The sequence below is a fragment of the Myotis nattereri genome (genome assembly GCF_964212035.1).
Source record: "Myotis nattereri genome assembly, chromosome: 1".
In the NCBI taxonomy this organism is placed as follows: Eukaryota; Metazoa; Chordata; class Mammalia; order Chiroptera; family Vespertilionidae; genus Myotis; species Myotis nattereri.
The window spans coordinates 161,033,316-161,048,680 of NC_138075.1; the positions used below are offsets into that span (position 1 = coordinate 161,033,316).

The following is a 15,365-nucleotide window of genomic DNA, read 5'->3' on the forward strand; positions in this document are numbered from 1 at the left end:
ACATTATGGACTCATGGAATATACCAGACCAGAGTGCTAGTAAATGAGTGCAGTCAATGCTCCGCCTGGGGTTTTGATACAACTGATTAATGAATGAGAAAGAAACACTGATATCTAAAATAAAGTAGAAATTCTATGACAGACGAAGTGAATCATACTCATTGGGGTGAAATGCAATTATCAGAGAAATTGTGGTTACATGTCTGAGATCCTAGTATATCTTAAATGGAATTAGGAGCAAAAAGTAAAGTACCTACTTAATTTTCTTATGGTGCACATTATTCAGAGTTGAGCTTCCCTCTTGTAGAGTTATGGAAATGTCAAAAAGAATTTCTTCACACAGGCTCTGGTCTCATGTTCTTTGGAAGGTTTGTCAAAATTACCCTTCTTAATGAAGAATTAGAAACCAGACCCCTGCTCACTAATTCTTTTCTTTATTCATTGTTTCTAAATTTTAAAATAGGCCAGTGCAACTCACCCATGACATGGACATATACTCTTTCTCTTTGGGATTTTAGATCCCATCAAAAAAAAGAGGACAATCCTACGCACAAACAGACACAAACAAACAACAAAGGGCATTACCTTGAGCTATGTAAGGTGTGGTCTCTGCTTTCCGAGGGATATTTGTGGGTCGCGGTGTAGGAGCAGGAGGTCTGTTTATAATGAAAGACCGGCCTCCTATTTTTTTCTTTGTACTTAAATTGGCCAGTATCATGTCATATTCACTGTCATCAATCTCAGCAAAAGTATATGGGTCTTCCTCCTCCTCCTGCTCCTTTTCATCTGTCTTTTCTTCCTCTCCTTCAGATTCACCTCTTGTTTCCCGTTTTGCTCTGAGGTCGCACCAATTTTGACTTCTTTCCATTGGGCCTTCCAACATTTTCCCTGCTTATGAAATATGTAGATGGTGGTTACTCCTCAATTATATGCAATAGTTTTTGATGTTCATTTTTTACTTGCCTGAACTTCCCCCACAATAATTAATATGTTCTATCCTAAATTCCAGAAAAAAGAGAAAAATGAACCATGGAATTTACCGACATATCCTCCTGCAGTTTGTAATTGCTAACTGTGTTAAGAAAAAAGTTTGTTTAAGACATGGGTTTCTTTCAAAAAGTAAATAAGCATATAAATGGTTTTTACATAGCTTATGAATGATTTAGTATCAGGAAATTGAGTTATAAAATTAAGCCTCAAAATCCAAATGCTTTGAAAACTTTTCAAGTATAATACTCTTAGATTTTTTTTTTCACTTGAAGTCATATTACTTCTCATAGATTTTTGCACTGGGCATTCCGCCTAAAATTTAATTTCTCTGAAAACAACAAGGTGGGATATCTAAAAGCACTTTCACTTGTTTTTTTATGGTCAGTCTCACTTTGATGATGACAAACTGTCCTTCAAACTCTTGAAGCCAACATGAACCTCATTCTTAGGTAAAGAAAATGAAAGTAGGGCTTATGACCTAAAAGAGGACCTGGAAAATCAATGGCCTGAATATTAATTCTTATGAAAAGAATGAATAGTCTTTGATGGTTTTTATACTTAGTAAAATCTTTACATATTTTTATGAAAATGTATTAAATATTTTAGTAGCAGTTACTTAGAAGATGAAGATATCATACTTTGATTAATGAATAAGTTGAAAATAATTTTGATGGCTCTCTGCCAGACCAATGAGAATTTAAAAAAAAATGCCCTTTGACAAATGTTTTGCTTAAAGTATTAATGAAAACAATAAAATGGAAAAGTTTTCAGTTACTGACAAAAAGAAATCATTACTTTTCTATGTGGTTTTGGGAAATTCAGGCATGTGAACTAAAGGACAATAATTCTTTCCCTTGGGTGAAACTCAGACCAAAAATATTAAGTTAACTGACAGATGTTTTAGTGGAAAAACTTAGGAACTAAAGAGAAAGACGAGTTGTATAGAAGAATAAGAGAAGATTATTATAGGAAGATTCACCAATTTTGGGGGGAATAGGCATATGAGGAGAGACCAAGATCATTTTCCAACAGTGTTAGATTTGATTGTTTCAGAAGTATACAGGCCAAAACACTTGTAACTAACTTTTAAAAATAATGTATTTTTATTGTTGAAAGTATTACACATGTCTCGCTTTTTCTCCCCATTGACCCTCTCCACCCTGCTCCCCGACCCCTAGGCTTTTATTGCACTACTGTCTGTGTCTATGGGTTATGCACATACACATATAAGTTCTTTGGTTATAACTAACTTTAAAATAACCATGACTTGCCTTTCCCCTAAGAATAATACAATATTGAGATTTTGACTTCATGACTCTGTTTCACTGACAGCATCACAGGTGAATCCAGATTCAGTGTGTGGGAAACACTTTTATAGTCTTTTATTTTTAGTGGAATGTGTCAACTATCTTACTTTTAAGAACTGATTTCCTGAACTGTTACCTTTGTTTCTCCACCCACTTCCCTTCCCAACTCTTTCTAAAGTTGGGCTTGCACCAGAAGTAATACATTTTACTTTTTATTTCCCAGTGCGTCAGGCCATACTTTTCATATTAGAGTGGGACCTGCACTTTCTCAATGCAGGTTGTACATTAGTAAATAAAGATTACAATAATTCCAATTTTTGAAGTAAGTGGGGCAAGAGTGTATAATAAAGAGAAGAATCCCTGAAATCCCAGGAAATCTGTTCTGAGAGGTATTTGACATGTTCTAATTGCAGACTTTATGCTGTTGGATCTGAGTCAAAGAGGGCTCCTAAGTTATAGCTGCCTTGCAAGCTTGTTGTAAAGATAAAAAGAGACACACATGCTCTTTATAAACTGAAAAGTGGTCTGTAGTGTTCTCTATTATTGTTTTCTACAGTGAATATGTCCATAAATCCATCATGGAGAATTTGATAGGCATTGATGAAGAGGCCTCTCTTTTACAGTAACTGGAGGACATATGGAAGCTACTCTGAGAGGACAATTCCTGAAAGTGTCACTAGCTAAAGTCAAAGATCACATATAAAGTTGCCAGCCAAAAAGTAAGGGGAAGCTTCCAGTCTTACTTTCCCAAACTTTAATCAAAGTATTTTAAGAAAAAGATGTTAGTATTTTATTTTCCATTTACTCCCAATATTAGCCTTATGAAAAGATGATATTAAAAGTAGCAGTATATGAAATGTCAAAGCAGAGATTTTACATAAAAGGTGTGGGTTTTTGTTTTATTTTGCTTTTTACATTTGTTACTTTTCAGAAAATATATTAGCCAAAATTACACTTCTGGTCTCAGCTATTTTGTGAATACTCAGTTCAGAGTAGTTTTAATACTCCTAACCAACATAACATAGGCAGAAATTTCCATTGGGAAACACTACAATTTAACATTAGTTTCTTTGAGAAATTTAACCTGCTAGAAGACAACTTTGCCTCTCAACAATTAATTTTAAAACTTATATGAAATTATTCACATCTGTTAAAATGATATAAATTTGCCAGAATTTTGATGTCAGTGTCCCTCTCCCCAACTCCCAAGATTGATACACCTACTTCATTGATCTATCTTAATGGTCTATATGAGCTTGGCACTTGGTAGGCAATCAATAATATCTGCTGAACGAGTGAATGGATCAGAGGAGCTGCCCCTGAGGTTTTCCATACTTTCCATTAAGCAGTCGTCTCCATCTCTAAAGACAGTGCCTGACCTTAGTACAAGTTAAGTTGATCAATTTGAACTTTCATAGAGACAGGGCCTTCAAGAACACAAATATTAAATGCCAAAGCTTCAAAATTTACTTTTTGAAATAGCGCTCATATATTTTATAACCTTCTAGAACTCAACAACTAAAATACCATGACAAATGGAGGTTTGATATTTCTTTCATCTTCCTTATTAAATTTTCTTTGTGAGAACATTTGCTGAATTTGGAAAGCAAATATACGATAGGGATCAATAAAGTGAGTGAAAATGTGAAGATAGAAGTTTGTCAGTCTGTTGCACACTCCAGGCTAATAAGGCCCAAATCCCAGGAAACCTGTTCAGAGAGGCAATGGACACATTCTAAGTACTGATTCTATGCTCTTGGATCTGAGTCAGAGAGGGGATCCTAAGTTATAGCTGCCTTGCAACTTTGTTGTCAAGATTAAAAGAGACACACATGCTCTTTATAAATGGAAAAATGGTCTGTAGTGTCCTCAATTATTGTTTTCCTCAGTGACCATGGGAGCTCATCTTGATACCCCTGACCCCTTCCCTCCCCCATTACACACCTTCATCCTGCATCTGGGAGCAATGTGGTCACAGTCATTTAACTGTTCTCCCACTTAAGCAATATACATGTATGTGTAGGGTGTTCTTAGACTCCAGCCTCAGTGCAATGTGATAAGCCTTCTGCCACTTGCTTCTTTTGAAGCAACCAAGTGAGTGAAATGCCCAAGGTCATTTTCAAATCTGTGCCACTTCAGCCTTTCTCTTTTGCTAGAAGAGTATTTTTTTAGAAGCAAAGTTATCATTTACTTTTCCATATTACTTGAGGTTTATTTCAGGGAAAGTTTACAGACTATTTCCTTATTTTATTTCTTTATATTTTACTTACTAAAAGCTTTGCAATGAGACTGTTCCAGAAGAAAGGAAGGAAGGAAAGAAGGAATGGAGGGAGGGAGGGAGGGAGGAAGAAAGGGTTGGTGGCAGGTATCTCTGGCCTGATTTCCTAGGCCCCAGCTGTTAAAGAACAGAGTGAAATTGCTCTTAGTTTTAGAAGCTGATCTTCTCTGTATGGATTTGCTACTGCTTTATATGCTACGTAAGTCTGTCAAAGTGTGTGTGTTTTTTAACCTTGAATTTACCTTGTAATGTGAAGGGAGGTTTATCCAGTTGCAGGGTAGCAACTACAGGTCGAGGTGGAGGAAGAGGTGGTCTGTCATCCATGAGGGGTTCTTGTGAGCTGATTTCTGCATTATCTCCAGGAATGAACATATACAAGTCATCGTACTGGTCCTCAAAACTCCCACTGTCAACCTCGGGCAGGCTGTGCTCGGTCTCCGTGCCTGATTCATTCTCTTTTTCTTCCTTTGCTGTTTCATTCGCCTCAGCGCCTTCAGCACTCTGCCTCTCTGTCTGCTCACCTTCATGATGAAATGCTGGGTTCTGTAGGGCTGTTTAGGATGAAGATTGTATGATTTCATTTACACACACCATCTGGAGGCATTTCCTAGTTTGTAATGTCATACAGAAGTGGTAGTTGCTAATAAAACTTTTATGATGTGATATAGTGAAAAGCTGACAAATGCATAATTTTGGTGAATAGTCTTTCTTGGGCTTTTAAAATATTTACCAAATGAGAAGTTAAAGCTCCACTTTATCTTGCTACCCCAGTATGAGGCACACTCATAAGTATAATATTCTCATTCTCTAGTGTTCCTGTTCAAGCAGATTCATAGATATGACTGCATTATTGCATTTTTATTGGAAAACAGTATAACTGACATAATAAGTAGTAAGTGATGGAAAAGGTAAAGATGAGGAAAAATAAATATTACCTTGCTTGTAAACAATGCAATAAAAATATATCTGTGATTCTTATTTAGTTATCTATATTATAAAAGGCCTGTGGCCCCAATGTCATAACGACCAAAGACCAGCGTGGGTGGGTGGGGCCGCCCATGTTGCACGCTGGGCTTCTAGTTATTTAAATATTTACTTATCAACAGATGATACTTGAATTCTTGAAAATGTTACTTGAGAAAAGTGTTCATCCATTTTGCATCAGGAAGGCATCCAAATTACTAACAGTAGGTAAATCTTTCTAAGGCTCAGTCCTCACCTATAAAATGTATTCTGTCTTGAAACTTAACCAAATGATCCAAAGTCCCTCCATCTAAGAACCATGGTTCCAACATTTGTGTTTATACTGTACAAAATAAATGCTCTCTAACCACTCAGGAAAAAATAGAAAAAAGATATTATAATGCAATATCTTTAAGTCTTAAAAAATGTTTGTATTCTCTTTATAATAAGTCTGCTCTAAATTAAGGATCCACAAAATTTTAAATCAAAACGTTTGACTCTCCTCATTGCAGGGAATATGTGAATTGTTGCCAATGTCAGTGCAAAGAAAAAACAAGTAATTGTGGTTTTTTTTGTTTGTTTGTTTGTTTGTTTGTTTTCCAAATAATTGTTTTTTAAAGTGCTGCTAAACTAAAGTATAGTTAAAGAAGCAAAAGAGTGGAGTATGGAAAAAAGGACAGAGTGTGGTGATTGCCAGGGGAAGGGGCATGGGAGGGAGTGGAAGGGGGATGGAAACTTAACTTGGGGTGCTGAACACACAATACAGTGTACAGGTGATGTGTTCTATAATTGTGCACCTGAAACCTGTGTAATTTTATTAACCAGTGTCAATAAGATGAAAAACAGTGTGGGGAAAAAAGAAAAGTGATTTTTTAAATGAAAGTTTACATTGTAGAAAATTTTCAGCAGTAGAAAAATCATGCCTCAGAGGGCACCCCATATTTCTACATGGAATTTTATTTTTTTAATCTTCTTTTATGTGAGAAAGAAGAAGGATACAGCTGGCAATAATAGAGCTGCCAACCAAGATTCTTTAATTACCAGTCTAAGCAGAGCAGACAGCCTTTAATCCTTGCACAGATCTCTCACTGATCCCATCTTCCTACTTCTAACACCGAACCCTGAGCCTGAAACAAAGTAGTCCCTGGAAATGATGGAGTAGATGATGGAGCAACTGAAAGGAAATTACTGCTCAGGGCTAGCTAAGGGACTTCACTAAGTTTCTCTGGGCAAGTGAACACAAACTTAGAATTACATTCACGCTATAGGAAATGTCTTGTAGCCGCTCTTGTGCTGAGGTGTTCCATGTTTACGTTTTATGTCTACACCGTCTAAGCAACAGACTCTCCTCCGTCCTTGTTGATCATGCCCAGACCTGGAATCCAGTCCTGAAGAGTCAGGTAAGGTAGTGGGTCCATAGGATTTAGGAAGCTTCATAGCATTGGTGGGAGCAATGGAAATCTGCTGACTAAGGGTTCTAGGCATCACCCCCTTTCCCATGAAAAAGCCTGAGGCCTGAGTCCCGCCACACTGTGTTTCACCTATGAGACAGTTCAAGGTCCAAACTGTCTGTAGGAATGATACTGTTCTGTGCAAATCACTGCAATAATGTTTCCTTGCTACTGTTCTTCTGAGGATTAAATGTCATATTGAATACACGGCCATTATTAATGATGGTCTGTATCATCACTTTCATTATCGTTAAAAATAACATTTATAACATTCAGACTTCATGTGTTAATGCATTACTTTAATATTAGCATTCTTTTGTGCTCTGCGATAATGTCCTGATTTTGCCAAAGTATGCTCCTTAAAGCATTGTATTTAAATTTATTTGATTTGCAGGCCAGCCTATCATTTGAAAAACTAGTGGTCGATAATACTTAACTGAGCATCCACTGCGCGCTGTTTAAAGCACAAATGCCCCGAGGCACAAGCATGCTTGATGTGTGAGAGTCACCGTGGCTGTGAGCATGCAGGGGAGCGGTGACAGATGGGATGACAATCTAGGGCAGTGATGGCGAACCTATGACACGTGTCAGAGGTGACACACGAACTAATTTTTTGGTTGATTTTTCTTTGTTAAATGGCATTTAAATATATAAAATAAATATAAAAAAATATAAGTCTTTGTTTTACTATGGTTGCAAATATCAAAAAATTTTTATATGTGACACGGCACCAGAGTTAAGTTAGGGTTTTTCAAAATGCTGACACACGGAGCTCAAAAGGTTAGCCATCACTGCCCTAGGGCCTCGTGGGCAATGATACAGATTATATGTATCATGGGCAGGTAGGTAGATTTGGAACAGAAAAGTGATTAGTTCCTTCATGACATAGTGTATTTAGGTGGCAAATGTGGAAGCTGCTATTGGCAGGGTTTCTTAAAAGCTGTGTTATTGACATTATGGACTCCTGTGTTGTATGGGGCATGTCCTGTAGGATATTTAGCAGCATTCCTGTTGTCTCTGCTCTTAAATGCCAGTTGCAGATCTCCCTTCTCAAATCATACCAATAAAAAAATCTCTGTTCAATAAGTCAGTCAAAAACAAATATTTGATTTCACTTATATGTGGAATCTAAAGAACAAAATAAACAAACAAAATTGAAACAGACACAGACACAGAGAACAATCAAATGGTTGCCAGAAGGTGGGACTTGGGAAACTGCGTGAAGAGGTGAAAGGGTTAAGAAGTACAAGTTGGTAGTTATGAAATAGTCGCAGGGATGTAAAGTGCAGCATAGAGAATATAGTCAATAGTACTGTAATGACTATGTATAGTGCCAGGTGGGTACTGAAAATATCAGGGGGACCACTTTGTAGAGTATATATTTCTCTAACCACTATGCTGTACACTCAAAACGAGTACAAACTAACACTGAATGCAAACTCTAATTGAAAAAAAAACACACCTCCATTCATTGACAAATATCCTCTTTTGGGGACAGAAAATAGCCCTCCATTGAGAGCCACAGTGCTAGCAATAATCCAGGGGAGCTGATGACAGTGTGGACTAGTAATAATCACAATGAAAATGGAGAAATGGCTGAATGCTGGCTCTATTTTGAAGGTACAGCCAACAGTATTACCTGACAGGTTGGACATGGGGTAGGAGACAAAGTAAAAAAGCCATGATGACCAGGGTTTTTGGCCTGAACTGACCAAGGACGGAATCTTCACTTGCTGGAATGGGGAAGTCAGTAAGTGGAGCAGGTTGGGCGTGGCAGGAATCAGGGCTTCCAGATTTGGAAATGGTAGGTGGGAGATGCTTTTCAGACATGCTCATGAAGCGAACTGTCCCATACCAATGGAATCTGACATAAGGGCACAGTGACATATCTACAAAGACTCTGAATTAGTCTTCAGACACGGGACTATAGAATTACATCCCATTGCAGCCAGCGAGGAGCTTAGAGAATGTCCTTGTCCAACTTTCCAATATTCTAGCTGAGGAAACTAAGGTCCGAAAAGAATGTTTAAAAATAAAAAAAAACACTGAAAAAATATACTTGCTAAATAGTCAGAATATTTACACCGACCTGACTTCTATATTTTCTTTGGGTAGGAAAAACTGGTGTTTGATTATTAAGCATTGAACTTAGAAGTACTTAAATTAGCAAAACAATTTCATAATATCTGTGCCATATTACAAATTAAGAGTATTTCAGTTAATTACCTTTTCATGCTCTCTTCAGCCTTACTTTTCCAGGTACATATATGTAATACAAACATTACATATATACATAGTATATGACATATAGGAACACTTACTGGGAAAATATGCAGAAAGTGAGGTAGCATCCTCTTCATAGTCATATTCTTGCTCATTATTTCTACTAATTTCTTGGATCTAAAAAAATGAAAGTAATTTTCAATAATATGCATTAATCTTAATAAATCTGGATTTTATTTTTATTTTTTTATTGATTTCAGAGAGGAAAGGAGAAGGAGAGAGAGATATAAACATCAGTGATGAGAGAGAATCATCAATCAGCTGCCTCCTGCATGTCTCCTACTGGGGATTGAGCCTGCAACCCGAGCATGTGCCCTTGACTGGAATTATTAAACCTGGGACACTCCAGTCCGCAGGCCGAGGCTCTATCCACTGAGCCAAACCAGCTAGGACATAAATTTGCAGTTTAAATATGCTAAATTAAAAGCTGATACATAGAAATAAAAAAGTAGTTTTAAAGTTTTTACTTAAATACTTTAATTTGATTACATTACCTATCATTATATTTGTGTCATCAATGATCATTCACTGACACATGCAGTGGTTCTCAACCTTCCTAATGCCGAGACCCTTTAATACAGTTCCTCATGTTGTGGTGACCCCCAACCATAAAATTATTTTCGTTGCTACTTCATAACTGTAATTTTGCTACTGTTATAAATCGTAATGTAAATATCTGATATACAGGATGTATTTTCATTGTTCGCGACCCACAGGTTGAGAACCGCTGAAAAGTATAACTGGGGCAATAGAATATCTAAAATAAGCAATACATTCATTTAAAAATGAAATTTACTATAACTACCTTAAGATTCAAAGAAATAACCATGAAATTTAGGTGTAATAAATAACTCCCAAATAAAATTGAACACAACTATTTCTCTTTGAAAACCATGAATTTTGCTTCCTTTTAATATTTCTGAATCTTTTTACCGGTTCAAAAGGCATTCTTAATCACATCAAGTATATAACACAGTGAAAGTCATGAAGTTGTAAAATGGTTTATTTTCCACCTTTAAAAAGAAACCAAGAGAGCATGAGTGGGGGCGGGAAGGAGCATGGGGATTTAATAGGGGGGATGAGGACACATTTGTAATACCCTAACAAATAAAAAAATTTTTTTAAAAAAGAAACCAAGAAAGGAAATTTATGTTTGTCTCTCTGAAATCAGTTCCTCTACACTTGGAAGGGAGGATTACTGAGAAAGGACAGAAACCTATTATTTCTGGAATTGCTAGTCTTATAATCTCTGAAAGAGGCACTGGTTCTACATTCAGGAAACACCTTTGCGTTCATAGAGAAAGTTAGCAGATAATTCTATTTATGCAAAAGCATCTAGGACAAAGAATGGCGCCTGTTGAATTAACATAGGTCATATTTTGTCAGCATGAATTCCACATAATTATTTAAATGACTTATGCCTTTGTTCTTAATAGAATTGATTGAAATAATTATGTTATTTTCTCTTCAATTGGACTGACCCTTTAGAATGGAAAGCAACCATATTATAGCATTATGAAATTTATGGCTGCCTTCGTATGTAAGGATATTTGGCCTACCTATTGATTTCAACAATTTGGTTTGTCACCCACTTTGGCCATTGGGAGTCCAATGGAACTTCTTTTTAAATAAAAAACTAAAGCTATTCAGAGAAGCAGCCCAGTCTTTCATTTCCAGTGGAATCATCAAAGTAAAAATCTCTTCAGTACTTTTTTCTAGTGAACTTGATGCAGAAGCTCATGTTCTTTTTAAATTATATTTTCCCCTTGGTGGACTCAATCAAATGATATGTAAATCATGTAACTTTACTGGGGAGATTGACATGTTGATTGATATTTGTATGATTTGGTATTAAAATAGATGTTTAACATAGTCATTCATTATTTTCAATTAGCCTAACCTATACATTTCATAAAGTAGATTAAAAAATCCATAATATTCTTAAATCATATAAAGAGAGTTTTTGCTAATTGAAAAATAAAAATGGTTTTCAAAGATTTCAGGAATTATGTAAACATTTTCTTTATACTATTCACAAGTATAGATATTATAAACCCAAGATCAGTGGGAATTTATAAAAACTGTGGCCAAGTGTATATAGGTGTAGGGGAGTTGACTGAGGTTGAATCATAATCCATCAATTTGCTGGGAGGGTTAAATTATAATAATGTAAGCAAAACACATATCAAATCTACCACATAGTGAGTGCTCAATAAATATAATCTGCATATTCTAGATTTTTCTTCATCATATAAAATATAGATCTACATTTAAGAAAGAATGGGGACCACATTAGTTTAAAGGAGGAGGGGAGGGCATCATCAATATGTACCAATAGCTATTTAATGCATGTCTTCTTAACTGTAATATTAACTTTCTAATTAGAGTGTGGCAATATGATTTTATTATAATAGAGATAATAAGAATCATGGAATAAGAGATAACTTAATTTTTAATAGCTTTGATTTCCCTGGATTTGGAACCTGACTTTATTTGTTCATTTATCAAATAATCATGCAGGTCTGCTATCTAAATACTGTTGGCAATTCAGAAAAATAAGTTAAAAATAAAAAAAAGAGATGTAATTCCTACTCTCAAAAATATCACATTTTTAACTGGGAGAGGAAGAAAAATAATAAAATAATTAGAATACAATATTTTATTTATGGCACCATAATAAACTCAGTTCTGGAGAAACCAAGATGGTGGCATAGGTAAACACCGGAGATTTCTGCCTCACACAACCACTTCAAAAATACAACTAAAAGATGGAACAGACATCACCCAGAACCACAGGAAGGCTGGCTGAGTGGAAATTCTACAACTAGAAGGAAAGAGAAAAGCATACCGAGACTCAGAGAAGGCGCAGTGCGGAGGTGCGTGTGGAGCGGGCTGGCGGCTGAGGGAGTGGTTGTCATTTTCAATTGGGAGGGAGTCTCAGGCTCTGAGCTCCAGTTCCAGGCGAGTCCCTAGGGAACCAGACTCATACGGGAGAAGTGGGACTGTCTGGCAGCGGTCGGAACTCTAGGGCAGCTTTCTCTCCAAGGGGCTTGCAGCGATTACCAGGACATTGAGAAGCAAAGCCTCTGAGGGCAAGACTGAGAGCAGCCATAACTGCTAGCTCCGCCATGTTGATCCCGTGGGACCTGCCCCGCCCAAGCCCTGCAGGGAGGCTTTTGCTGGATAGCCTTAGGCAAAGGCTAGATTAGCACCTCCCTAGAGATCCAAGAGCCAGGAAGCCCAGAGGTCAGAGCGGGACCATCCAGTTTGCAGCTCTGTGGAAACATAAAGGACACACTCAGGGGGCAGACTCAGTGAGCACCAAAGCCCCATTGAAGCAAGTCTTGCCCCAGAGGGGTGTCTCCAGCACAGCAGTTCTCCCACTGCAGACACAGCTGATTCTCACTGCCAACTGGCCTGGAGGTCAATTCCTCCCAATGATACCTACAACAATCAAGGCTTAACTACAAGACTGTGCACAAAGACCACAAGGGGGTGCACCAAGAGTGTCCACCTCAGGTAATTGGGGAGGCTGAGCCACTGGGCCCTAGAGGACACTTAGCACAGAAAACCACTGTATCAGCACAGGGAAGCATAAAAAATGCTGAGACATAGAAAAAGGACACAAATGACAGAAATGGAGGAAAGCAAACTACTGGATATAGAGTTCAAAACCACACTTTTAAGATCTTTCAATAATTTTCTAGAAACTGCCGATAAACTTAATGAGATCTACAAGAAATCTAATGAGACCCTCCATGTTGTGATAAAGAACCAACTAGAAATTAAGCATACACTGACTGAAATAAAGAATATTATACAGACTCACAACAGCCGACTAGAGGATTGCAAGAATCAAGTCGATCTGAAATACGAAGAAGGAAAAAACACCCAACTAGAAAAGCAAAATGAAAAAAGAATCCAAAAATACGAAGATGGTGTAAGGAGCCTCTGGGACAACTTCAAGAGTACCAACATCCGAATTATAGGGGTGCCAGAAGATGAGAGAGAGCAAGATATTCAAAACCTATTTGAAGAAATAATGACAGAAAACTTCCCCCACCTGGTGAAAGAAATAGATTTACAAGTCCAGGAAGCGCAGAGAACCCAAACAAAAGGAATCCAAAGAGGACCACACCAAGACACATCATAATTAAAATGCCAAGAGCAAAAGACAAAGAGAGAATCTTAAAAGCAGCAAGAGAAAGAAAGTTAGTTACCTACAAGGGAGTATCCATACGAATGTCAGCTGATTTCTCCACAGAAACTTTGCAGGCCAGAAGGGAGTGGCAAGAAATATCCAAAGTGATGAATGCCAAGAACCTACAACCAAGATTACTTTATCCAGCAAAGCTATCATTCCGAATTGAAGGTCAGATAAAGAGCTTCACAGATAAGAAAAAGCTAAAGGAGTTCATCACCACCAAACCAGGATTATATGAAATGCTGAAAGGTATCCTTTAAGAAGAGGAAGAGGAAGAAAAAGGTAAAGATACAAATTATGAACAACAAATATGCATCTATCAACAAGTGAATCTAAGAATCAAGTGAATAAATAATCCGATGAACAGAATGAACTGGTGATTATAATAGAATCAGGGACATAGAAAGGGAATGGACTGACTATTCTTGGGGGGGAAAGGGGTGTGGGAGATGCGGGAAGAGACTGGACAAAAATCGTGCACCTATGGATGAGGACAGTGGGTGGGGAGTGAGGGCGGATGGTGGGGCGGGAACTGGGAGGAGGGGAGTTATGGGGGGAAAAAAGAGGAACAAATGTAATAATCTGAACAATAAAGATTTAATTAAAAAAAAAGAAGATGAAGAAGAAGAAGAAGAAGAAGAAGAAGAAGAAGAAGAAGAAGAAGAAGGTAAAGATACAAATTTTGAACAACAAATACACATCTATCAACAAGTGAATCTGAAAATCAAGTGAATAATCTGATGAATAGAATGAACTGGTGATTATAATAGAATCAGGGGCATAGAAAGGGAGTGGACTGACTATTCTTCGGGGGGAAAGGGGTGTGGGAGATTCGGGAAGAGACTGGACAAATATCGTGCACCTATGGTTGAGGACAGTGGGTGGGGAGTGAGGGAGGAGGGTGGGGTGGTAACTGGGTGGAGGGGAGTTATGGGGGGGAAAAAGAGAAACAAATGTAATAATCTGAACAATAAAGATTTAATAAAAAACAACAACAACAACAAAAAACTCAGTTCTTACCGGTGAAATAGAGAATTAAATAATCAGATAATTAAGGCAAAGTTTTATTTATTTGCTTTTTGTGTAAGGCGATTGGACTAAAAATATTCTTAGAAGGTAGAGTGTATAATGCTAAGTGAATTAAGTCAGACAAAGAATGATAAACACTGTATGATTTTACATATATGTCAAATCTTAAAACAAAACAAAACAAATGAACAAACAAAACAAAACAACTAATTGAAACAGAATAAACTGATGGTTGCCAGAGGGGGTGAGTGAAAAGGTGAAGGGGAATATTGTCAATATTAATGTGAAAAGTTAATGGTAATTAGACTTAAAGTGGTATTCACTTCATAACATATATAAATGTTGAAGCACTATGTTGTTCACATGAAACTCATATAATATTGTATGCAATAAAAAATTTTAAAAAATTATCTTGACATTTGCCTGATTCTCAATTCTCTAAATGAAACATCCAGCATAAACAATAAAATCTATTAGTTAAAATACTCAATGTAATAGGCCAACCCATAGAGAGTCCATGAAGTACATAATGTTTAATAAATTTAAAATTCGAGAGATGTAAAGCAAAATGACAATGAGGTACCATCTCACACCTGTCAGAATGGCTACCATCAACAAACCAACAAATGACAATTCCTGGCGAGGATGCAGAGAAAAGGGAACCCTCGTGCACTGCTGGTGGGAATGCAGACAGGTGCAGCCACCGTGAAGAACAGTATGGAGTTTCCTCAAAAAATTAAAAATGGAACTCCCATTTGACCCAGTGATCCCACTTCTAGGAATATATCCCAAGAAACTAGAAACACCAATCAGAAAGAATACATGTACTCCTATGTTCATAGCAGCACAGTTTACCATAG

General features: G+C 37.0%; 1 protein-coding gene across 1 annotated transcript in view; it reads right to left on the minus strand.

Moving 5' to 3' along the window:
* The window catches only part of BANK1 (B cell scaffold protein with ankyrin repeats 1), a 326,025-nt gene that overhangs the window by 48,016 nt on the left and 262,644 nt on the right, over window positions 1-15,365 (minus strand). Inside the window, exons 8-10 of the mRNA XM_081113839.1 lie at window positions 9,311-9,389; window positions 4,818-5,126; window positions 586-888 (exon numbers count right to left, since the gene is read on the minus strand). Of these exons, the coding sequence (XP_080969965.1) occupies window positions 586-888; window positions 4,818-5,126; window positions 9,311-9,389 (691 nt within the window). The remainder of the gene's footprint in view (window positions 1-585; window positions 889-4,817; window positions 5,127-9,310; window positions 9,390-15,365) is intronic.